This window comes from Thunnus thynnus, chromosome 8 (genome assembly GCF_963924715.1).
Source record: "Thunnus thynnus chromosome 8, fThuThy2.1, whole genome shotgun sequence".
Lineage (NCBI taxonomy): Eukaryota > Metazoa > Chordata > Actinopteri > Scombriformes > Scombridae > Thunnus > Thunnus thynnus.
In genome coordinates this window covers 23,026,988-23,053,560 of record NC_089524.1, presented here as the reverse complement: position 1 = coordinate 23,053,560, position 26,573 = coordinate 23,026,988, and the positions used below count along the sequence as shown (strand labels likewise).

At 43.3% G+C, this 26,573-nt stretch overlaps 1 protein-coding gene across 3 annotated transcripts; it reads right to left on the bottom strand.

Moving 5' to 3' along the window:
- Positions 1-1,576: 1,576 nt before the first annotated feature.
- On the bottom strand, positions 1,577-26,058 carry zbtb7a (zinc finger and BTB domain containing 7a). Of its 3 annotated transcripts, none has more exons than XM_067597262.1 (5): positions 25,948-26,058; positions 24,983-25,134; positions 13,640-14,203; positions 11,492-12,390; positions 1,577-9,419 (listed from the first exon to the last, which is right to left on the bottom strand). In XM_067597262.1, the coding sequence occupies exons 2-5, from the start codon at positions 25,058-25,060 to the stop codon at positions 8,981-8,983; spliced, it is 1,980 nt and encodes a 659-aa protein (XP_067453363.1). In that variant the 5' UTR covers positions 25,061-25,134; positions 25,948-26,058; the 3' UTR covers positions 1,577-8,980. The 3 variants fall into 3 exon arrangements, with proteins under 3 accessions (XP_067453363.1, XP_067453364.1, XP_067453365.1); XM_067597263.1 differs by lacking the exon at positions 25,948-26,058 and adding an exon at positions 24,011-24,275 and having other exon boundaries at positions 24,983-25,071; XM_067597264.1 differs by lacking the exons at positions 24,983-25,134; positions 25,948-26,058 and adding an exon at positions 22,815-22,958.
- Between the last annotated feature and the right edge of the window lie 515 nt (positions 26,059-26,573).

Below are 26,573 nucleotides of genomic sequence, written 5' to 3'. Positions count from 1 at the left end.
TAGTGATACTTCATACAACATACAAGATACATACATGTCTCATTGTGCATCCCTGAAAGCATACTGCTTACGGAGTGGGCTTAAGTCGACTTAACTGCTATTAGTGGAGCATTATAAAATGTGTGTGTGTGTGTGTGTGTGTGTGTGCAGCCAGGGCCTGAGGACTGCAGCAATGTGTGGGCTGTTGGGGTGGGGTTAATGAGCTGTTCTATGACCTCTGTCACCCCACAGGATCGCCTCAGGGAGACAGACAGAGACAAACAGGAAGACAGGGTGACAACAAGCCTGTAGTTGCAGCCTGCCGCTGGACTTCTGGGACGAATCACATTTATAACACTATAGGTGGCCTAACTGCCATAGATACACCCTCATACAAGAGCTTAGTATGGCTTTAGCTTCAATGATTAAATATCATTTGGACACAAACTTGTTAACTACAGTACATGCTTTATGTTTGTGACGTTTGCATTGTATCATGAGAATAGCTGCATGAATGTCCACGTGTAGACACAAAAAAGTAGACACTAACTTGATCTGTGCTGTCACTTTTGTTAAAGAGAGTGAGTGAGCGAGCCAAAGAGTGCATGAAAGAAAGAGAGAGAGAAAGAGAGAAACAGCAGTGATGTGTGGCAGCACCATATGGATCACTTGATCCTCAAGTGATCATAACAGTGATAATACTGCCACCTTCTGGTTGATGTAGAGACTTGTCCTAGGTCATTGCATTGTGTACCGTACACGAGGACAAATATATCATATAAACACGTCAATATTATGTAATCCCACACAATAACTCTGTTATTATAGAGGGTTAAATACCTTTGTGAAACTAATTATGTTTGATTTTTGTTGAGATTTGACTGATAGGTGTTGATTTAGCTATAATGGAAAGTGTTTGTTATTTTGACCGCCTCCTTTAACTACAAATAACTCTTATTTAAAAGGGACAAATACTTACACAGTCCTTATTATAAAAGCTATTAACTAAGAGTTTTCACTATTCTGCCAAACTGATGTATTGTGATGTTTCATAAATTAGAATAAGAGACAAAATGATCCACGCCAAACTTTGCAACCATTGTTTTTAATAGAAAGATTTTATATTCTTTAAACCAGACAACCAGATGCCAGACATTTTTGGATATATTAAAAAAAGAAGAACAGAACAAAAAAAAAAAAAAAAAAGACACAAAATGGAATTATATGGTTTAGACTGTGTGGATTTAGTGGTCTCATATACAATACAATTTCTTTTCGTCGCCAAAAAGTGCAAATTCTCCAAAAAAATCACCAATATCCCCCCCACCCACCCCTGCAGCTTCCAACAGATATGGACTGACAGACTGCTACGCTAAGAAAAAACCTTATGTGAAGTGAAAGGGGTTATTTAAAAAAAAAGGTAAATCCACATTCAAATCACACAAGGAGGAAAACGGCTGCTGCACGCTACGAGTTGAAACGTTCAACGGCGTTGCACTTTCTGGCCAAACTCCATTCAGTGGATGTCACAGCAGGTAACTCTGCCTTTGGGATAGACAGACTTTGGGTGTGGTCAGATGTGCAACAAGGATGAAAGTTTTATTACACATGCGCACACACACACACACACACACACACACACACACACACACACACACACGCACACACACACACACACACACACACACAATCAGAGTGAGAAGTGGAGCAGCTGTTTTCTGCCTCATGTGACTCAGCGTGCATTTACAATTACATGTCCACATTTGAGTGTTGGGAAATATTCTGCCACTTTAAAACGTACATCAGAAAAGTTTTAAACCTCTCTAAAGGATTATCATAATAATCACAGTTACAAATCAACCTATTATAAATAGTAGCCTATTTCTCTCTCTCCCAAGTTAAACCATTTACTTAACTATGGATTTATTTCTTGTACATTATGATCAATATTCTTCCCACTCTACTGCAGTAATCTTGATTTGACATAGATGTTAAGGCCAAAGAAATTCTGTACTGATTTGCAAAAGTGCATGATGGTCATTTGGCCATTTTATCCGTCTTTCATAATCATTTAAACTCTATATGGATACCAGATCCAGCCTTTTACTACACAGACAGGGTGTTATTGCAGACACAGAGATTCTGCAGTGGATACAACACTGCGTGTTTAACATTCAGCACAGCTAGCCTTCTCAGAAAGCTTTGCAACTGTTATACAGTTTTCTTTTTCAAGAAAAAGGAGTCTCCCAAAATGAGATCAAAATGACCTTTCTCCCAACAAGATCTGAGACAGTAAGCGGAGAGCAGGTAGGGGGAGATCCGTCCTGTATCCCCCCCTGCCATTGTGTGACTATGCAATAAGCTGCATATAACAGGTATGGTGGTAGTATAACAGAGATGGGTTTGTTTATGTCCAGATGAGGTGGTGGCTTGAACCACCTTTAATCCACATACCAAGAATTCAAGTTTTTTCTTTTTTTTTTCCATTTTCATCATATTGTTTTTTGCATTTAAATAATCATTTGCACTGAGAAAACAAAAAAAAAAACATCAACAGGAACAACAAAATAATAACAATAGTGATAACCATAAAATAAAAGCACACAAAATTCAGGATGGCCTTTCGCAAAGTGCTTTTGTTACAATCGCAGAAGCTGAAAAAAGGCAGTTGGATAGCGATACACCGGGGGCTTTTTGAACTGTCTCTGTCACACAGTAGATGAATAGTGAGGGTTCACAGACCGACTGAAACAGCCAACTACAAAGTGTTGACCATTTCCTCCTGCCGTCTCCAACTTACATCCTTTACACCAGCCAAAACCTCCAAAGTGGGAATCACAGTATGAAGTTATGGAATTTATCCTAAATTGGTTTAGGTGACTGCAAAACTGAAACTGTCTCTTCCTCCATACCTCATCCAATCCCCTCTCCCTCCTTTCTCTCCTGTCGATTCCCCTGCTGAGGGTGTGTGATCTTTGATCAAAGGCCAGTCGGCAGCAAAGATGTAGACTAAGTCTGTCTGGAGAGAGGGAGAGCGATGGGAGAAGAAAGTAAGAGAACATACACCCCCAACCTCCCCACCACCCCTCCCTGTGCTTTTCCAACCCCATCTCCTTTCAAAAATGTTACAGTCTGACTAATAAGACTGAATCTCCAGTGGCTTCCTTCCCTCCAACAAACAATTCACCGGATCAATATTAGATGGAGAAAAAGGCTGGTCACAGCCCCTTTACAATGAGGGAACTGTTCCTGCTTTTATCTTTCCGGGAACTAGTATGTTAAATATTGGTATGAACAAGAAAGGCAAAGACAGAGAAGTAATTGGGAGGGTGATCAGACATACCATAAACTGAGCAGACATCGAAACCCAATGCATAGCAGTGTATTTTCCACCTGAGAAGTACTTACATAGAGACAAAAGAGATCAGCAACATTGTCCTTGTTGCAGTTCCCCAGTGTAAAATCTGTGGTGACCTCCTTTGTATTACAATTCTTATCATGTTGTGGGCATGCAATTCCTACCAGTGTAAAAGGACTGACACTGAACCATTGCTCAGTAAACAGTCCCATCACCTGGGCTTTCTCACCTAATCCCTGAAAACACTATAGCGTGCATACATCCAGCTTTCCCCTACCACCTGTATTTAATCCTCTTCCCTGTATGCCAACCTTTTGCAACCCCAGAGACTGAGAAAGACTCCAAGTGCAAACTGTCCCCACTTGGCTGAGAGCAGCCTGCCTCTCTGAAGGACCCTGGGCTGTCTGTGTAAGTGCCAGAGCCACGCTGCGCATAGAGCCGTACTGCATATGCTGCGCTCAGCTTGCTATGCATCAAGAGCCTGATGGAAAACACACAAAAAAAATCAGGTGCGCAGCAAAATGACGAAGCAAAGCAAATAGTCCCCCTTCTGCCGCCACCAATCGCAATAATAACAGTCACCCTGTCCTGCTTTGTTTGATTATTTATAGTTATCATTGTTATCATAGTTGTTGGTCGTCTTTGTTTTATGGCCTTCTCAGATATATTTACCAAAAATCTTTGATAACAGCATAGGGAAAAAAACAAATAAAAAAAAAAAACACATCAAGGTCAATTTGGAAAAACTCTTGCAATGAAGTTCAGAGACTGTCTCAGTGTAGCCTGTGTCAGAGTAACCTTGGTCTGGGGCTGAGGATGGGGACACACCAGTTGTGGAGCCGTAGAGACACAGCGCTGAACTAGTGACAAGTACAGGAGACATTATTATTAATTAATTCAAGTAAAGCTTTAACAGCCAAATGGTTAATTACAAAGCCAATCAGCTTTCACAATTTGGTGTCAAAATATGGGCAGAAAACAAGTGCTTATGATAAAAGGAGAAGGTGTGAGTTTTTTCCACCCCTGTCCTCTTTTAAGGCCCATCTGGTGGGAAGTGAGCCTCAGCTCCACACTGCACAATACTACTGTCTGGAAACATAAAATCAACAAGCTTAGTGCTGCTCAGACACGGCCACAGAGTCACAGTCTGTTCAATTAGAGAACATTTCAATTCAACCTTTTCAGAAAGTAAACTGAAATCATCCAATTCAGCATTGATCAAAATAACAGTGTTTAAAAATAACATTATTTTTCATGATTAATTATTCATCAGTGGACCGAACATGAGACAATCTGTGACAAAAATACCATCTCTGAATTTGATTCAGTATCGCTGGCACCTGCGCACGGTACATGTCAGCCATCAGAGCAGGACCAGCTCAAATGTTTCGAATGTTTTCGGAGAGGCCTCGCTACTTTCTAAATGCCTAAAATGTGGTATATTTGGAATATTTCTTAAAATGAAGAGCAAACGTGATTTGCTGTTATCACACCATTTCTAGTTTACATCAAAAGTTACATCCAAAATCTCTTTTCAAGAGCTTTCAGAATGAACAATAAATCTTTATTAATCCAACATTAGATTGGTAGCTTAAAATGTCCAATGACTTGAATGCAAGTCATTTTTTTCTCCTTTGGTATTTGTTGATGTTGGACGTATGTATATTTCTTATTATACTGTACATGATTATTTCTATGGAGGGGTTGGATGGACTCTTTATGAGACCATTGAGTATTTACCACACTGCTCTGTGCTCATGGAAACTCGCAGGCCTTTCTGAGGTCTCCTGCCCTTCTCCCATAAGCAGGACAAGGACATTTAACATTAGTGCAAACTTTTGCTCTCTCAGCTAAAGCACCATTTCCAGTGCTATCAGGCTTTATATCCATAACCCCACCCAAGCACCCATTTACCCCACCCCCCTGGCACAGCAACCCAAAAACATGACCCCAACCCTCACGCACACATGCATACACACACACGCACAGCCATGTAAAATTGTTAGAAAATAAAAATAGCTGTAGCAACAACAATTTTCAAGAAAAACGAGTGTAGACAGACCGAAAAAAAAACAAAACTATACATCCTTAAACCTCTGATTCTATTGTCCACAAGGATACAAAGAGCGAGAGAAAGCAAACTCAAGTAAAAATCTGTATCATTCCACACACATTTCTGCATATGTATTCAAGAGGAGGGCATCTGTGTGTGGCTTAAGTCAGGGAGGCCCAGTTTGGATAAATTATACACATACTTTCAATATTTCTAGTCTACAGCAGACTAATATTGGGGGCAAAAAGCTTTGGTTAAACAACAAACAACATAAGACTTCTGGGGAAATATTAAGGTCCAAAGACACGTATGTTTATATGGCTCACAGGTCTCGACAGGTTATGTAAAAATTCTGCCACATCAAGACAAAATTGGTTTAGTGTAAGCAGTCCATAACAAGTACCACTATGCGTAAAAGATCACAAACCACGAAGACATCAGCTTACATTGGTCTGTCTGTGGGAGTCAAAGTGTGCAATAATAAACCCATCTTTACCATAACGGAGAAGCAAAAATAGAAGCTAAAACTCTCAAGACCAAGCCAACCCCTGACAATGACCGACAAGGGTAAACAAAGAGTTATGCAAATCTGCACCAAGAGAGCTGTGAAGTAAACAAGCAACTGTCCAGTGAGTTGTTTTACAATATGGTATTTTTGCTTCTGTGGTACCGTGGACCTATTATCACCGTGGTTTCCTCGGAGAATATGTGTAGTTATGAGAGTAGCTGGTGAACAGATGGGGTAGACACGAAGTTTGTTTATCCAAGCTTGTCCTGAGACCCTCCAGTCTGCCAGCCAGCAACGCATGCTTGTGCACATGCACGCTAAAAAAAAAAAAAAAAAAAAAAAAAAAAAAGTAGCGTGCCTACATACACACACACACAGTGCCCTTTCTTCTTCGTCTGCCTCCTCCTTCCATCCTCTTGCTTTACATTAAGACATATATACTAGATTTCTTTTAACAACTAACTTCAAGTGCAATCAGTTACATTAATTAATTTAGTTTTTTTTAAGGTCACAAAACATATTTGTATCGGAACCTGGCTTCTCTTTTAGAGATCTGACCTCATATATTTCTGGTTTGATTTTTTTTTTTTTTTTTGGCAGCTTGTCGTCAAAACCTGAACAAAACCAATGAAGGAGCACAACTTCACTACCACGGACAGAAGAAAGGACTGATCTCATTTGCAACTGGTTTGTTTTAAAGTACCCGTTTTGTTGACAAAAGTGCCCTCCTCAGTAACAAAGTGCATTTATAACCTGTCTCTTTCCAATTAAGGTGCAAAAGGACTGATAGTTGAACTACAGCACTACTGCAGAAATTATAGGGTTTAAGGGGGGGGGGACTCGAAATCACATGCATGTTCTCTTCTTGAGTCAAAGGCTCAACGTGCTAGTTTGGAAAATTACATTGGATGTGGAGTACAATAACACAAAACTTGGATATTTTAAGACTAACAAATCCAGATGTATGGAGTCTCCGACAATATTCAAACAGATATGTCAGCTCTGGAGTTTTCCCCTTCTCCACAGGATACCTGGACCCAGTGAGTGTGAGCGTGTGCACGACTGTGTATGAGAGACAGAGAAAGTGCATTGGGGCTGGCAGCTCAGGGTGCATGTTTGAACAGGCTGTGGCTGACTCACACAGTGATGATGTGGCCAGAGGGACCCTGGGCTGCCACGCACACACACATGCACAACAACACACGTACATGTAAACACACTTGCACACTGAACTGCCAGCACCAGGCGTCCTACCCACAGTAACACCAGGCTCTAATATAATAATATCCCCTCCAGGCTGGTTCGGGGGCATTAGAGGACTACAGAGGGAGAGAGAGGGAGAGAGAGAAAAGGCCTGATTTGATCCCCTCCTGCCTGGAAACGTGGCTGAGCTGGGGGAGATTATTTTTTGGAATGCAACAGACATTGTGAGATCCCCCTCCCCTTCCCTTGTTCCCCTCCCCCATCAACCAGCTGCAGCTGCGCTCCTATTTGGCCTCCCAACTTGGACAGGTATTTATTGCTCTCTTCATCATACAGGTTGCCTCACGGTTGTGTGGTCCCTAGGGCGAAAAAGATTGGAATAAGCATGATACATAAACCTCCTCTCACTCCTTTCCCAACACCAGCCCACTTCCTTTAAATATACCTCTCTCTCGCTCTGTTGGATATCTTTAGTAAAGCTGTGCAAACATAGAAAAAAAAGGTGCTCATCCATCTCTTCTTCGTACTCTTTGTCACTCTCTCATTTGGGCTCCCTGCCATTCCTTTAACCTGCGGTTGGTTAAATGCTACCCGCGCCTTGTCACACAAGGACAGATTCCGAAAAAAACTGCACAAAGTTAAGCACATTCATTCATCCGACCTCCTTATCCTTTGGGCAGGAACTATACATGTCAAGTGTTAAGTTTAGGACAAATGGGTGACTCAATGCTTTCTTTCATCGAACATTCATACAAATTGTTTTCGTTCACCCACAAGCTTCACTCTGTGAGAAATATGACATCAAGCCTAAGAGGAAAATCCCAATGGGTAAGTACACCTCAGCATTAAGAGGGGACCAATGTCATATCACCACCTGCTGTATATACATGTATACAATTATAAAGTGTCAAGTACCCGAAGCAGTCGACTCAAAAAGGAACAACGACAAAAAAATAATTAAGACAAAATCAAAAGGGAAAACAGAAACGCTGAAATTGCAGGGTTGTGAGGGATAAGAGGCAACGTAGTCAAGCCAACAGATAAATTGACAATGGTAGTGCTTTAAAAAACACAAACCCTCCACCCCTCATTTTCCCTAGTCCTGCAATTGACGAGCCCCCATTAATGTGGATTCGACTCAACATAAATTTGTTTTTCAATAAGACAAACCATAGATTCTTAGAATGCATCTTATAGAGTAAGTAACACTTCAATCAAACCCTTGTCTGATTCTTTCTGGAACATTTAGAGAGAAAAAACTGTTGCATCAAAATTGTGGTGAGTTTTCCTTGCATATGCCATATTGTGGCAATGTTGTTTCTATGGTAACTGTACATTTCAGACCTGCAAAAGAATAGAAAAAGAGTTGTTTTTCACTGGGAGGATTTGTCCTCGCTTCACCCGTACAGCAGCCAGAAGGTGCTTGACAGACACCTTGCTTAGAGCTTGAAGGCTGTGAGGACAAAAACCAATAAAAATCTAAATCAACTGCATAGTTGCTCAGAGTTTCTTTGTATCTATTATACATTTGCCTAAGCACGTATGCCAATGTATAAAACCCCTAACATTATAAAGAAAGAAATGGCCCAGAAAGTGGACGTCATGGGTGCATGATTTGAAGCGTTCTTTGCTCTTTGACAGATAAACCGACTCAAGTGCTTGCAAGTCTACTCCATTTCCTAAAGTAAAAGGAGAAAGAAATATAAAGATTAGATTTTTGTGACACCCTGATTTGGTTTATAGAGGAATAGTTAGTTGTTTTGTTTGTTTTTTTGTTTTTTTTAAAGTTTGCCTTTTCTCCTCTCTGTTCACTGGCCTGTCTCACAGGCGGTGCAGAGTGACTACGGTGTCCAACAGTGTCCTTGTCACCCCTGCAGTCTCAGGGCCCTGCCTCTCCTGCCAACTCCTGCAGCTGAGGACTGTGTGCATGGGCTCCAGCATCCACCTCCACCTCTGCCGCTGAGGTTGCCTCTGAACGCCGCCGTCCCCTGATGGTACGAGGCCCAGGGCCAGTGTCGGAGCCGGGGCTCAGCAGGCCCAGAGGGGCAGCCTCAAGGAGCCCGGGCTCTCGCACTCGAGGCTTTCTGCCCCGACGAGAGGGGATGCCGTTGCAGCCGTCCTTCTTGAGGTGGCGGTGCAGGTGATCCGAGCGCACGAAAGTCTTAAAGCAGCTGGAGCACTGGTAGGGGCGCAGGCCTGTGTGAACACGCATGTGGTTCTTCAGGTCGTAGTTGTGAGCAAAGGCAGCTCCACATTGCGTACAAAGGTAAGGCTTCTCTCCTGTATGCTTCCGCATATGAACCTTGAGCTTGTCCTGCCTGAGAGGGAGAAAAATAAACAAGATCACATCAGAATCCACACAGGCACACACACAAAAAAATTAAAATGCACTAGAGGATCAGCTCACATACATCATATACAAAATATATAATAAACTCAAAATATATTATTAATTCTCACATGTACAATCATCAGCTAAATATGCTGGTTTTATTTCCTATTAAACAGCCATCATTTTGGAACTCGTCCAATGGGATTATTCTGTGACGGCAGCCACGCCAACGTAGGAGAAGCCATAAACTTTACATCTTTATCTGTGTAATTGCACACAAGAGTGCAACTGTGGACTGACAAGAAAGCTCAACGTTCACTGTGTCAGTTGGCATTTTTATGATTTCTGTTAACTTTTCTTTGAGGACAACACCACCACCAGTTGACAAATTCCCAAAATACTTGTGTTTTGTGAACAGAAAACATAGACTTCAATGTCCTCTGCAACTGAAAAATTCCAACGTCATTTTTAAAACTTGAAAACTAGTTTTGAAATAGTGATGAGTCTGCAAAACGTCATCAGTTTTACAGCCTAGTTCCGGCCTCTCCCCACAAGCTGCATTTTGATTGAACGTATAAGACTTAGTGTCACTTCTAAGCAAATCAAATAGTTGACGTGACAGAATTACTTTCCAATAATTTACGAGTTCTACAACAATCTAATTCTTATGTCATCTCACGACATCCAGGAACTTTTTACTCTGTCCACTAAACTTTATTAAGCTGCCTTGGCCTTCATCTGACACTTGTCCTCCCCTCCCCCCCTTTAGCCCTTACTATCTCACCAGTTCCCGATCTCTTAAATCGTATAACCCTTCTGCACCCAGGGCAGAGGGCTCCTAAACAAACAAGCGTAGTTAAGACAACTCCATTCTGAACATCTGAACACACATACACACACGCACACACAACACATACACACACACACACACACACACACACGCCATGTAAGTGGATTAGCTTTCATACAAGCAAACAAATGAACCTAATGCAACCCTCACGAGTCTGTACAAGCCATGCTACAACTATAAAAATTAACAAAGAAACATAGGTGAGGAGAAACATGTACATGCTTGTACACACATGTATACACACAAGCTGAAGACTTGGAACAAAGTGGCACACCGACAGAGGTGAATTATTTAAAGGACAGGAGTGATTTATTACCGTGCGAGGCACACTCTTAACCCTGATCAAACAGGATTAAGATTACAATACCCCCCTTCCCACTGCCGGTCGAATTTAGCCAGAAGGTAGATTCAGATTGGTCTTCCCTACCTGCCATGCTAGCAGAGGTTCTGGGTATTTCTAGCCTACTGCATCTATTTCCAGCACAAGTCCACTGATTAATTAATTAAAGGAATGATTTCAAGGAAAAGACAGCACTCCCAAATACGGGGAAACCATGTGCACTGAGGTCCCTTGCTGAAGACTAGCCACATTTATCTGAGCTGCACATGGCAGATTTCATTAGAGAGGTAAAGGAGTGACAGAGAGAGAGAGAGAGGAGAGGGGTGGTGTAACTACTCTGCCGTGGGCAATAATCAACATAACCAGAGATCAAAAGTTCAAATTACTGCATTGGAGCGCATAGAGCACCATCCAGGGCCTGTAATCCCCCTCTGTATCAGAACACTGCACTTTATAGCAGCCCTCCTCTAGATAACACTACCAAGGCACAGCCTTCTTTTATTGGACCCCTATGTTAAAATTCCAGGACTTTGCTATGGAGGCTGTCACAATAAAACAGACCTTTATAACCACCTGAACCCCTCTGAGCTGGATTATTCAGCATGCCATTTTGATAAGCATTCAGCTACAATGTGACATTAAAAGAAAAAAATAATAATTAGGGCGACTCAGTCAGACCATGATCGACATAAACACTGAGATTTACAAACTGCACTGCCTCCTTAATGCAAAGCTAAGTTGGTTAGTGCTAATGCTCCTGCTCTTGGCTTTGTGGTGTATCCTACTGCAGAGTGGTTTGTTTACAGTGCCAAGTCCAAGACTATTAGTACATGTGACATGGGGTAGTCACTTCATTAATTGGGCTTACCTGGTAAAGCGCACTTTGCAGATGGCGCATTCATAGGGTTTCTCTCCCGTGTGTGTTCGGATGTGGCGGGGTAGCTTGCCTGCTCCTTGGATGACCTTGGAGCATATGGGGCACTTCTGGAAGGCCTTAGAGCGCATCTTCCTCTCTCCTCCGCCTCCTCCTCCTCCACCCCCACTGCCTCTCTCTCCAACCCCTCTCTCCCCTCCTCCACCTACTCTGTCTTGGCCTGTACTGCCCCGTGATAACCAGAGCGGCGGCACTCCCTGTGTCACAGCAGCAGAAGCTGTATCCTCATGCTGCGTGCTGTTAAAATAATTCAAGTAAAATTCCATATCAGGGTCGTCCCCATCCATCTGTTCCTCCCCGGTCGTTGCACGCTCTTTCTGCCTCTCGATGGAGTCCATCATCTGCTGCAGGAGGGCACTGGCTGAACCCCTCTCCCTGGCCATCACCTCTCTGCCGTCCTCCACTTCTGTGTCCTGCCCCAGCCTAGACTCCGGGGGGAGGTAGAAGTGCCCATTTTGAGATGGAGGGTAGTAAGATGACCCGAGGCTTGCTCCATTCCCCTGCACTGCCTCCCCGTCGTCTTCTTCCTCTTCATCCTCGTCCTCTTCCTCTGGCTCTTGTGTAGGGGCTTGGGCCAAGGCAAGGGCCAGGGGGGAGTAGTACTCACCGGGGCCACCAGGAGCCCCATTGCTGGGGGTCCCCCCATTGCCGTGGTTAAAGTGCAGGTGTGTGGGCAGGTCCCTGAGCTCTGGCGTGCTGCAGCTGCTGCTCCAGTGAGCCCCTCTCTGGAAGTACTCCAGGTACTCCCGGGCCCGAACCCGGTTCCCCTGCTCCTTGCCTCCTCTGCCCTTCCCCTCCTCATCTTCATCTTCATCTCTTCGCTCACTGCCCGCCTAGTGAAACATGACGGGGAAACAGAGTGAGTGAAGGAGAAATGAAAAGTAAGTGAAAGTTTGCACACAAAAAAAACAAAGGGAAAGAGAAAGAAGTAGTAAGAAAAGTACATAAAAAAAAAATCAAATTCTAAAAGCATATTAGCTAAGATGGCGGCCAACAAGGAAGACCTAAATCAGCAACTGTAAGACCTACAGACCTGGGGAGATCACTATCTTGGTATCCTAGATGTGCACCCAGTGGCTCAGTATGTCTGTGGGTATGTGCATGTGCAATGACATATAATAACTACTTTGCAAAATGACATGGCTAACTGGTGAGTGTATAAACGACAATAAAAGGGGCACAGATCCCCATGTACGTTTTCATTTGTCAAATAAAGAGTGTCAGTGTTGAAGGTTTTATGCCAAATCAAGTGACTTGACTTGATTTGAAGATATTATGGGCTGTGAAGAGAAGTTAACTCGTGTGAAATGTAACAACAGATATGTGTAAATGTCAATCGAGTGACGCCACAGACTGGGATGTAACAGGTTAACACCCAGGGGCCATGACACCCAGGGTCTTTGACATGCCCTACATGATGTGATCATTACAGTGAAGCGTTGTTGTGATTATCACATGATGTAGAGCACGACACAGCATATCACAGCTACACTTGACCGTGTTGAAGTGTAGCTGCGATATGCTGTGTCTGTAGTCTGTGAAAGAGCATGCTGTCCTTCCATACACGCTTTTGGCTCAGCATGAGTAAGTGCTGAACTAACCCAGAGGATGTGGGCGTGTGTCTGGCATAGTGAGAGAGATTGATAAAGGTCATGATGTAAGCTTGACTATGCTGACTATTTAATGAAGGGGATGGTATGATGACCAGACACCAGAACCAGGAGAACTAGATTTGGAGTGAGTTATTCCAGTTTCACAACACATCTAATTCATCAATTCACAGACATCTAAATGCAAATTCACAGACATCTAAAATGCAAAACAGTTCACACATTAAGTGTTTTGCATTTTAGATGTCTGTGCTTTCCCATGAATTCATTCAGCACTTACTATGGGTTTCTTATTGTGTCACTAACTCACAAAGGCAGAGCAGAACGAATTTCATCTCAAAGCTTAAATTTGACTTCAACAAACAGGATGAGTCAAAAGTTTGGACACACCTTCCCATTCCCTTGAATGAGGGAGTGTGTTCAAACCTTTTACTGGTACTGTATGTCACTTCTAGATATAATGGTCTTGTACCGGCGGGGAGAGCACTTTGGTGTCCAGCAGGTGTGTACAGACGTCCTGGACAGGTGGGATTTCCAGGAGGCGTGCAGCGGCAAGGATGTCAGCCACGCTGCTGTGACTGACTGTCAACGTGGCTGTGTAGGCAAAGTCCAGCAACGCTCCCAGAGCCTCCGCTGCCACAAAGTCGATGTTATAGATGTTATGTTGGTCAGCAGCGGCCCCTGAAGTGAAGAGCTTGTGGAAGTAGGAGCTGCAGGACGCCAGGACAGAGCGATGAGCTGGGAACTCCCGGTCCTGTGTAACCAGGAGCACGTCACACAGCAGGCCGCTGAGCCGCTGCTTGTTCAGGCTGCCCAAGATGTCTGCGCTGTGCTCGGGGAAAGGGATCCCCACGGGGCCTTCCTCTGCCTCTCCTGCCCCTCCTCTCCCTCCTCCACCCCCACTGCTTGCAGTCCCCCTGAGCCGCCTTCCTCCCCTCCCACCGGCTCCTGACGACATCTTCCACCAGCCTGCCGCCGAGCCGCCTAGCACAGCCCCCACCCGTGTATCCGTCCTGCCGTCTGTCCGTCTGCCTGTCTGAGGGTGGAAGAGTTGGATAGAGGGATGACATGGAGGGGAAAGACAAGCAAGAGAATAATATATCAGTTTATGACATTCTTTATGTGGATCAAGAAAGAAAGAGGAATATTGATTAAATGATTCACCGCAGTCAGAAATACACACCAGAGCACTTCAGAACACAAACTTGTGCACACAAACCAAGGTTCATGGAGGACAAAGATAAAAATATAACTAAAATTTTATGTACAAGGGATTATGACAAAATAGACACTTCACAATGTACTCTGAATTATCTTAGCAAAAATTACACTTACGCAAAGTTGGGTCATGTTAGGTTGAATGCCAATTAGCATTATTATCAGCTATAAAATGTGTTTGGCAATCAGCGAAAGCAAGGTGTGACAACTGAGTGAAAATAGACTGCAAAATTATTAATATGTCAAAAATAAGTCTTAAAAATCATGGCAACATCTGACACACTGAGACAAACTGCAACAACAATAAGAAACAGTTATAAAAAGTTGTCTACAGTCTACAGTATATAAGGGGTTGATGAATACTGATGATTGGATTGTAACCTGATATAGCCAGCCACCTTTGTAGTGATTGCAATAGTGACTTATTTGATTAAAAATTGACAAAGTGTGTACATTATTTTTCTGTATGCTAATGACCTTTGACCAAGTAAACTGTGTAGTGACTGTGTCTCTAAATAAAATCTAAAATGATTCACTCTAACAAGCCATGTTTATTCATTAATATCTTGGCAATGCAAAAACTTCTCTTCTGATTTTTCACACCAACACAGTTTCAAATTAAAATATTATTATACACATCCATATCAAAATCCTTCACTATGATGTGTTTCTTACAACTAAAAAGGCCCAATTAAACTTTTATGTGCTCTATGTGTGCCTGAACTGAAACTGAACTTCACAATGAACATTGCCACACATGTTGAACGCCGTAAATTATCTTTTTTTTTTTTTGTAAGGAGTAGCTGACGTAAGGAGCTCCGACAAATTATAACTGAAAAAAAAAACCCAACAAAAAACAGTCACTCCTTTTTACTGCAACCTTGACAGAGTGAAAGTAGAAATAAGCCATTAGGTAACACCACAGTGCTGCACATCACAACTGCTTGGAATTGACTTTAAAGCACATCTACTGGCACAACAGGTGTATGTACAGAATTACTACCATACAGTGAGTGTGACAATGTGCGATTAAATTAGTTTCTGATGCTACTGAATAAACAGCGGCTCACAACAATTTTGCATTTGGCAAAGCATTCTGCCCACTGAAACACAACGAGTAGGCGCATGACTAAGTAAAGATGTGTATGTATGTGCATACTGTATATGTGTGCGTGTGCAGGTGCCTGGGTAACTGTTTCCTTGTAAACGCCTACATCTACGGGCATGTGTGCATGCACTCGTGCAAAGAAACCAAGTAAGAGGTCGTGGAGGACAGATAGGCAGAGGGCAGTGGGGATCAGAATGCATGCTGGGAGCTGGGCTGTGCAGCTTGTGCACTCTGTGTCAGTTGAGAGCCGGGGAGGGGAGCGAGGGAGGTGGAGGAAAAGGGGGGAGGGAGCGAGGGGGGCTTCCAGAGCAGACCCTGTGGAAAAACTCCACAAGAGGAGGAAGAGGACACGCAACAAGCTGCAAGGGAACAGTATTAAAAAGGGAGGTTGTCAATCCGGTCTGAACTGGTTACCCCACCCTCTACTGTGTGCCAAGTTTCAGGAAAGGCTGTCCCCTCGCTCACGTGTGGGGGGAGATTAAAATGATCGACTGAAGCCTGCGCAGTGGGAGGGGGGTTTCGGCAGTACAAGCCATCCTCGATTTCTCTATTAACACACTCGCACACACACACACACACACGCAAATACAGTAACATCACAGAGACATCAATAACGCACGAAACGTACATCCGCCCCCTCCAATCCCCCCTCTCCATCTGCCAGGGAGACCCAGCGGGGGGTGAGGCCGGGGGAGGAGGGGGAGGGCAGCGGGGGGGGCATCGAGTGAGAGCGAGGCATTCAAATGACATTCCTTCAGATCGGTCCTCGGTATGTTTGTACGCTACACCTCACTACCAAACCTGCCTAACCTGGCTGCCTCTCCTCCTTCATACCTGTTCCGCCTATCTAGCTCCACACCTTGAGATCTGGCTGCATGTCAGCTCTGCCCACTGGTTAGAGTTAGGTAAGCCTTTAAAAAAATAACTCTCTAGAGAGGTAGGCAGGAGAGAAGATTCCAACTTATCATGATCCTTTAAATGGGTCAATGATTGTTTACATTTAGGCAAAGCATTATGATAAAGAGAACATTCAAATAATAGTTTGTACATTCAAATAACAGATCAGAGAACTGTTTTGTTTGATTAATAGCAAAATGCTCCAGCATTTCTTGCCCCTTACTGTGCATCTCCCTTAACTCAATTCAGTTTTGATAGGCAGCTGACCACAAAGCCTCTGCAAACACTGCCAAGGTCTTTCACAAAGCTCTGATGAAAACGGACTGTCAGACATGGCAGGAGCAAATGTTATTATCCTAACCCTCATCTGAATATGCTGAGGGAGAGGAAGGAGGTGAAGGGAAAGACAAAGAGAGATGGAGAGAGAGAAGTGAGACGGTGATGGAGGAAATGCAAGAGAAAAGGGCGACCACATGGCTACCGGTCACGTCCTTCACAGGTGGAAATAGATCTCTGTGAGCCCATCCAGACCTGAGCCAACCTGCTTTTCTCCAACACAGACACACACAGCACCTGCACTAGACCAGGCTTTCCTGCAAGCTTGCGTACACGTTATCCCCCGTACATACACAGCTGACCCTGGGTCACGGCTTTGTAGGGTAAAGACGCTGAGCTGAGAGGAGATAAAACGCACACACACACACACACACACATACACACACACACACACACACACGCACACAAAGTCAATTCAGTGCCAACAAAGCATTGAGGGACTACTCTGCATGCAGGAGCCACCTGTCCCCGAATAACCCGCAAAGAGCACTAAGAAAGAGGAAACACAGTGCAACAAACCTGATCCTGACACCTCCTCATGGCTTGAAACATTCCTTATCACTAATTCATGCCTGTGGGTGACAAGGCCCGCAGCCTAGCACAAAGCAGCGCAGTAGCTGTCCGTGTCCCTGGTGTTCCACTTCCAGGGAAGGGCCTTCTCTCAATGCCCGGTTGGTGAGCACCCAGGCCTGCTTTGCAAGTCAAACATCCGCTTAAAACGCAGGAGCCACCCATCTCATCCCCGCCCTCATCACCTCCATCTCATCCTTAACGTTCTTTTACCCCTTCCTATATATCTACACACAGCAAGGACAGATATCAAAATTACACTTCAGGGACAAAACTGCTAACAACGGTCTCCTACGAGGCAGTTACTTCAGCTGACTGTGCTGTGTGTGTGTGTGTGTGCGTGTGTTCTGAATATCTATGTCAAGGCAGTCACGCCCAAGTTGCTTGACTGACAAACACGTTGACATCAGGCTGTGGTTGCAGTTAGTAAAAGTGGTTTTATTTTTCCTGATATGTATCATCTATGAAAGGTCTGCAGAATTTCCACTCTCAAAGTATCTCTGTCTTTGGCTGACACATACCAGTCATTCCTAAATAAAAAGGAACAAACTGTTAACCCTGTGCAACCTCAAATGTTTCATAGATAAGGAAATAAATGCTTACTGGCACTTTTTAATGCCAGTACACAACCATGCTTTTGAGGTTTAGATGAACAGGAGAAAAAGATTAAGAGAATTACTATCACACTATCAAAGAAAAGTAGTATCAATAGTTATAGTGAATACTGCACTTAATATTTCCCTTTCAAGAACCTTTTGGTTGGATTGAATTTTAAAGCAAATATGTGCCCTTTTGGTCCTTTTTATTTATTCAAAAGCAGTAGTTTTCTACATAAACTCTGGCATGCAAAATGTGTTTGCCTCATAAAAATAATGCACAATTTAAAACTACTGAGCCACCCAACTTTAAGAGGTAGCAATCAGAGGAAACATAACTGAATCATTGATCCCTAAACCCGTAAATGTTAATGAGGCGCAGATGGGCCACTCTTTTATTACTGAAATAGAGAGCAATTGTTACTTTGATTGTGAAGTGTTATTAGCTTATTGCTTTTACAAGAGAACAATTCTATCATGTTACTTCCACTTTTACTTGGGTGAAGAGTATGCAGTCATAAGCTACAGTACTTCATAACAGAACAATTAATATATTTCCACTACAACAGGTGTTTGTATTAAGATTAAAGTGCAACAGAAACAAAACATCAAAGCCAGTACTTGGAAATAAAAAATCTGGCTATCAGTCAGCAAGTCAAAGAATTCGGTTGGCCCTTGGCACTCGTCTCTACTCCTGTCAACCTTTCTTTTTAAATTCTCTTCTCTCTCCTGTCCTCATTTCACTGACTATCTCAGCTGGCCTCTATGCCAACAGCCCTGCCTATCCCGCCCTGCTGCACGGGAATCACTTCACTCAGGTCAAGAAGGTTCAAGGTTGGACCAAGAGGATATTGCAAGATAATCGGAATGGGGAGGGGGTGGCAGTTCCTAGGAAAAGTGGATTTTCAGCAAGTGCCACAGCCAAGTGACTCACTGCTGCCAGTAGTGGAAGGAAACCTGATTGGTTGGGAACGAAGCAGGAAGAGGGCAAGTGACTGATAAAACTGAAGTTGCAAGGGCTGGTCTGGGCCTGGCAGCTTTCACTAGAAACTAACCAGGAAGCGCTGCCAAAACACAGACACAAAGCAAGTGAAAAGGTAGTGGGTGAGGCAGGGTGTTAAACTCACAAGCTCACTCAAAACTCCTGAGTATATGGTGGCTTAGGAATCCAGCTCAGATGTCAATGATAAACTCATTCAGTTACCTGGTGTAACCTGCTTCAATAAGAGGAAATGTAACCACCCACAAGTTGGGCAAAGTTTAATTTGAGGAAACTAGCAAGGGGTTTTATGATGTCCTTATAAAGGTCTAAGTTTGCGCTGCCAGATAGCAAAGATAGCAGAGAAGTGAAATCTGTATCTCTAGCATATAAGCTCTCAAACTAAATTCTAAATTTGCCTAAATTTACACACACATATAGACATATATATGTATATATATATATATATATATATATATATATATATAGTCCCCAGAAAAATAGAAAGTAATGTAATGCAGTGCAATATGACAGGTGTGAATTACAACTTTTATGGTTATTTTTGAGTCTGTAGTTTATGATGTATGGCACTACATTATAATGCAATGCATTTCTGGTATTTCCTCTATATATCTAAATGAGACCTACAAAAATATTAGACTATTGGAATATAATAATGATGATAATAATAATAATAATAATAATAATAATAATAATAAACCCAGTTCAGTTCAACTCCACAAAAAAGTACAGCTTCAAAAGTTACGATAGAGTTACACAACATAGAAAAACAACTTGAGTAATCAGCAAAACCTGATCATTTTAATTCTGATAAGATTTCATGCAAGGCTTTTGTATTGCGTTGCACTGGTGTTTCTATTTTACTGGTCACATCATGAAGAGAAAAAAAACAATGTGGCCACATTATCAAATGAATTCATTCATTCAATAATGTTAATGTTTGGTAGGTAAAGATTGTTAAATTAATGCTACATTAAAACTTTATAAACTACAACACCCTTTACTGTCATGACAGCTATAATTTTGTCTGTTAGTGGATATTTCATTTTCTTAGTCATGAGTCTTATTACACATGTTTCAGGACAGTGGCCTTTCTCAAGCTGCAGTGTAATAAAACCACATCCATGCTCTGAGTTCCTTTTAGCTTGAGTAACATGCTCTGACACTGCCATGCTGCCAACCAGGAAGTGTAACAAAATCTAACACATGGCTTTAGAAACAGTATTACACCCTAGCACAGCGTTGTCCAGCAGAACCCAAGCTGGCCAGTTGGTCAGTCCGCAGGCCCAACGTGCCCAGGCTGCGCCACTCTGTGCATGCGCAGCCCAACAGGGAAAGAGGACTTCCTGTGAGTCTGTGGCAGGCGTGTAACAGAACCCGCTCTGTTATCAGATGACCGGCTCTCTGCTTGCTCGATCTCTCTGTCCCAACTGTCTGACCCTCCCTCTCTCTCTTTCTCTTCCTCTCATCTGTCGCTCTCATCTCATCATTGCTCCATCTCTGTCTCAGACTCTACACTGCACAGTACCCACCACATCACCCACTTCCCTTTTACACTGCTGAGGAGGCAAAGCAGCACACATCCACCCACCCTCCTGTGTCTTGCCATCCCTTAATGCAACCCACCTAGCTTCTCTCTAGTTTCATCCCAAACCAATCCACTAAATCATCATGCAGACAGTGTTAGATTGATCACATATCCTCTTCCTGATCAGTCGGCCTTTCTGCTTAATTAAAAGGAGGTTGTGGTCTCTGTACTACGCTGTTTCTTATCAATATATTAACAAATGTTACATTTGAGAAAAGCATACGGCCTTCAACCAATTCATATTTAATAGATTATAATGAAAATGAACAAATAAACATGTCACCAAAACATATCATCTAACTCCAAATGTATAAGTGTGAAAAGTCCGGCTTTACCCCCACCCTGAAAAACATCCCAGCCTCTTCTCACTCTCTCACTCTAATTTGATCAGGTTGTGTTGGCCTCTCCATAATAAATGTCCCAGAAGAGAACAGAAGAAGCCCCTTTACTCCCCCTAGACTTCAGCACAAACAACAGAAAAACAACAGAGAGGGGTCTGTCTGTCTGCCTAGCCAGGCTGGAAGCTGTGGTATACTGAGCAGCTGACCAGGGGAACCAGACATAAGGGGGGAAGTGAAGCTGCATTCACCAAAGACTGATGAAGGTATTCAAACTGTAGAAACATGTTGTAACTTATACGGAGTATCGTACAGAGAGAGAATAGCAGCACAGAAATGATGCTGTTTGGTAAGAAGTACAAAAAAGAAACACAGTTTGGATTCTGCCATATGGGCCACAGTGCATCATTTGACCACATAAACAAAACTTTGAACAAACAGAATGACCGTTACAAGTAGTGTATTGTACACAGCCAACATTTCACTCTAAAATAAAGCCTCAAACTGCCACGGCGACATCACGCAACCTGTCTTCTCAGTCTGTCTGAACCTGCTAGTTTCAGGCCATAGTGGTGTAGGCACAAACATACAGGAATATCAAACTGTATTCAGCCTCACCGCCAAATTGATGGGTGGTGTCTTGGACCTGCCCACAGCCACTGAAGTCCCCTGCAATTCCCCTGGAATCTATTGTTGGTAACACAGACGCACATGCATGTGTGCACACAAGCACACACTCACGCACACAAACACACATGGCGTCCTAGTTTAACCTCTTGCTGGAATTTACTTGAGCTAACTATACTTTTCTTCTACCTAGGAAGTGGCATACAGGGTAACATCAGAACATTATTTACTGCAACAGATATTTTCTGTGACATTGAGCTGAATAAAAAAAAAGAAGAAGGTATCAACCTTGTCTGCCGCTGCCTTCGAGAAGCATTCCAAACACTTTCCCAGCATTTGGGCGTCTTCATGTACTATGTCTGCTTGTACCCTCTCCGTGCCCACATGTTTAAAAAACGGGTTCAACAAGTATGCAAAGCCAAAAAATATGCATCTGGTTATCGAGCAATGCAGTCAGGGTTCCTGTGAAGTCTTTCAACCACGAGCCACAAGCAAGCAGGACATGACAGGCGAGATTAGAATCTGCGTTTAACAAGATGCTGGTGAGGAAGGGCGGATGAGTGGACTGGGAGAAAAAGATGTCATGAGATTGACCATGATGTGAGTAGCTGAAAACAGAAATCAATCAGCAAATGCAGAAGTTCTAAAGTATCGTGCACAAAGTTTACAAAGCTTAAGTTTTATTTTAATATTGCATGGACTTAGCTGAGGCGCTCTACCCTACCAAGGAAATCCAGTTGTCATAAGATGTGTCACATATTCTCCCCTTCAGCAAGAGAAGTTACTGAGGTTTTCTCAAACAAACTATTACTCAACAACCCACCTGTACTCTGACAGCTATCAGCATGGTTGCTCTGCCACAGTCTGGCAAACATTTGATGCTATGGTTCTTGTAGCATTACTTTAACACCCCTAAAGAAGCAGCAGTACTGCATGTGCAACTGTCTTCATCTTTTCACTCTACTAATAATAGCAGCAGTGCCATTTAATCACAGCAGTAGACGATATCATTAAAAGAATACTTTTCCTTCATGAGATGAAAACAACACTGATGCACAATGAGCTTAGTTGAAAACTTAGTGAACAAAAACTTTGAGACAAAAAATTATTCTCTGAGCAGTGTTCTGTGCAGCACCTTACACTCAGCACTGACCTATTTGCCATTCCCTCTAACTGCAAGTGGGTCAGGAACTCTGAACTCTATCAAGCCCCATCTCTTTCACTCTTCTTCACACACAACACGCTATGGTATTTATTTCCCCTGCTCGCTTCTCTTCTCCTCTCAGTCACAGTCTAAAGACACTGTGTGTGTGTGTGTGTGTGTGTGTGTGTGTGTGTGTGTGTGTGTGGCTGTCTTTGGAGTGCTTACCAAATAGGCAGAAAATGTTTCCCGGGCCCTATCTGCCTCCCCTGCCTGCCGGCCAGCTCTGCTGCCTCCGTCTCTGGGCAGGGCTAGAGCTTTACCAGACAGGAAACTTGCGAGTGGCCCTAGTCATACAGGCAAGCCCTTGCCTGATCCCACACAAACAGACACCTACCCCCCCCAACCACCACTACCACCCCACCCCCCTCTATTTTCAGCCCACAACTCGGCTCCGCATCCCCTGCGCTCATTGGCTTGACAGCTGCTCACTCACCACACCTCCTTGTTGGGATAGGCTGGCGGCTGTTCCCTTTCCTGGATGGCCAAGGGCAAGGCACTCTGGGATATAGAGTTCTGAAACCCCATTTGACCTGTTTTACAGCCCTCGCTGTGGACTACGTGTCCCAGCTCTCTCTGCCCATACCACCCCCACTATCTCCAAGCCTGTTCTAACGTAAGCACTCAGGGCTGAATTATACACTACAGTATGTTGCTAGCAGGCTGCCAGGTATTAAAGTACAGACCAGCCATCAAACGGGGCCGAGCTTCGCATGAAAAAAATGGAAAACATTTCAGCCTCAACTGTCAGAGTAATAACCAAACATCAGAGGTGGATTCTCTCATCAGCTCACACTCGAGTGACATTTCAAGCACACTTAAAACTCCTGACCTAAATTATGACTTACTCCTATTCCACACAGTCTAATGCCACTACAACATGCCTTGCGCACAGCGCACACAACTTGCCCCGCACACAGCATTTCAATTGACACTGTCCCGAAAAGTTGTTGATATTGCTTGTACCTTGTCCAATAGAATTATTTTTGGTTCCTCCTTCCCCTCGTTCAGTACCCCCCCTCCCACAAGAGCCCCCCCCCCCCATCTCCTCCTCCTCCTCTAAGTGCTTCCACCTGCCTGAAAAGTTAATGCCTTGAACACATCCTATAAACTTTATCTCAAGATTCCCCAGAGGTAAAAAGCAGTACAGAGGAAGTACTTTAGGAGGATTAAAAAAAGAGGAACCTTGACTAGGGACTACTGCTGCGACCCACCTCTCCTCTCCGGCCAACCCCCCCACCCTGCTCTCCTTTCTGTCCCCCTCCCTCATTCCTCCCTCTCTCCTCTCCTCCTCTGCCCTGCTCCCCTCTGGTCGACAGGCCCAGGGCAGACAGCGGGGAGATGGCAGGGTGCCTTTAGCTCACCTGCGATGGCCGTGGTGGTGCTTGTTGTGGGTTAGCTCAGCCCTCTCCTCTCCTCCTCTCCGGAGCTCTCTCTCACTCCCTCTCACTGTTGTGCAGCTTAAAGCCCCGTATGCGCTAACCAAGCAGCAGCAGATCAACTCAATTCCCTTCCTGGTTTCTGGAGGGCAAAGAGGTCCCTCCCTTTCTCTCTCTCTTTCTCACTCACTCTCTCTCCCTCTCTCTTAAAGAAACAGCATTCCCCCTCCGTCTCCTCTCCCTCCTCCCTCTGTGAAGCAAAAGTAAAGTGGAAATTTTTTTGTGCTTAAAAGTGGACAGTTGTCAAAGTCATAAACTCAATCAGAGATGACACAAATCATTAACCCATGCCTTTCCGCTCTGTGTTGCACATTGAACGTCAGCCGTTGTCTTCCTTTTTGGACAGTCAAATTAGTGGTTTAAGGTTAGACACAGTTGTAACTCTTGTCTTTTCTAACCCGCCTCATCTCTCACTACTCCTTTCCTTTTCTATGTGAATAGAGTCGCACCCACCCATCCTATTGCCTTAGGTCATGGTGTCCCACCCCAAAAACAAGCCGTGGCAGATTCCAGCACACACAGTAGGGGCTGCCAGCAACCCCCTTGGTACACTCTCTGGCTCGGTCCTGGTTTCTGTACATAATACCTGCCAAGCTCCAACAGGTGAGATATCAGCGAAGACATTACTAAGTCAGAGAGTGTCTTATCCACTGTGGGGAATGGCAAGTTCCCATGTGTAAATTTACAGCTCATGCACTTGATGTTGCGCCACTTCCAACCACCCACCCACACGCCCCCTCAGTGAGTGCAAGCCAGCCATTGTGCCACAGAGTGGGATGGAGCACAAGATGTATTTGCGGATTCTGTTGCACCGTAGACCATCCCAACATACCTCTGAATGCACTTTCGAGTCAAATATTTCATGCACACATGTGAGAGGACATACTTTACACATACATGGTTGCCTTTTGGCTCCAGTCTCACAGGAGCCGTGTCCCACAGTGCAGCAGGGCTTGGCTCTGCATGGATCACCATGCATGGGAATCAAGGTATGGCAGGAGGAGGCAGTGGCACACCCTTTTCCTAGATGGCACTGTTCAGCACTGTCTCTGCAATAAACACAGGGAAGTTGCAGCTTTCAAACTTCAGAAACACAAATGAATTGCAGTATTTGGACGTTTGGTTTCCTTACTTGCTATAATTTGAAATTTTAAATGAAGAGGATGCAGGTGGATAAGTTGTAGCCCAAGTTTAATGAAACAGCAGGATATACACTTACACATAAAATAGGCTACATAATATTTAGCCTACACAAGTTGCCATCTATTCAGTTTTGGAATAATTACCCACAGTCAAAATTAGTTGTTCTCAGCCCATGGCAGTCTGAGATGATGTCAGACATTTTTATGGCAATGTCGCCTTTCAGTCCAATATAAACTACTCCTACCCAACTCCAGACACCCCACATCAGATCTGCGTTTGTCATTACTGTCTGAATGATGGCTTTAATTAAATCTAGCCCCAGAAAAGGAGGCAGTTGACAAGAATCCTCGAATAACGTTACAGATCGGCGCATGAGTTAATAAAAAGGCTGATACAAGTAGTAGATAGTAAAAATGTGTCCGCGGGTAGGCCTCATTTTGGGGTCAGTAGGGAAGAGTTTAGCTATTACTCTTTTAATAAGTATCATACCTTAAAACTATGGACCTTAAAGTATGGTAATAACTATTTAACGTCCAAAGTCAACCGCAAATCGTACTTTTCATTGGTGACGCACAAACTGTCGGTCAAGCTCCTACAGATCTCTAACTTTTAACCGTTAATAAGCTAACCATTTTACCGCTAAATGCTGGACTGATAAACCAGGTATTTTGTACATATATATATAAGTGTACATATATATATGATCTAAAACCACTTACCACTTTGAAGTTAGAAATAGTCTGTTTTCAGCTTGTAAACCTTGTCTTAAACTTTGTGTATAGTCAATTCAAGTTGGCTAACATTAACCTGCAATAGGTATCGTTGCTATGGTTACCTGCAGTCTAATATGTACTGTTCCCTTAAGTTGATCATCACGTTTATAAGGGCACCCGTCAGCCAATCAGAAATGATTATTCAGTTTAGGTATGAAAATGAGAGAAACACCTACAGGCTGAACATCCACCACACAAACTTTCAAGTTTCAAAAATGTCTAATTATTTGGATTTTTCATTTTTGATTTATTCTTTTAAATTCAATTGCTTTATTGACATGAGTCTCACAACAACAGTATTTCCAAAGCACCAAGAATCAATGAAACAAAATATTAACTGTCTTATATTTTTTGCTGTCAATTTTTTCCTTGTACTCTCAAAAATAAAGTTGTGGTGGGAAAATACTGACACTTTTTATTTTTATTTGATTGCATTGGCCCAAAATAATTCAATTAAAAAGGTCCAAAAATACTGTAATCATACTGAAAATACTCACCAGTTCTGAGAACAACCTTATATGTATCATAATCAGGATTTAAGTTGAATTTTCAAATGTCTGCTTTTTTGCACT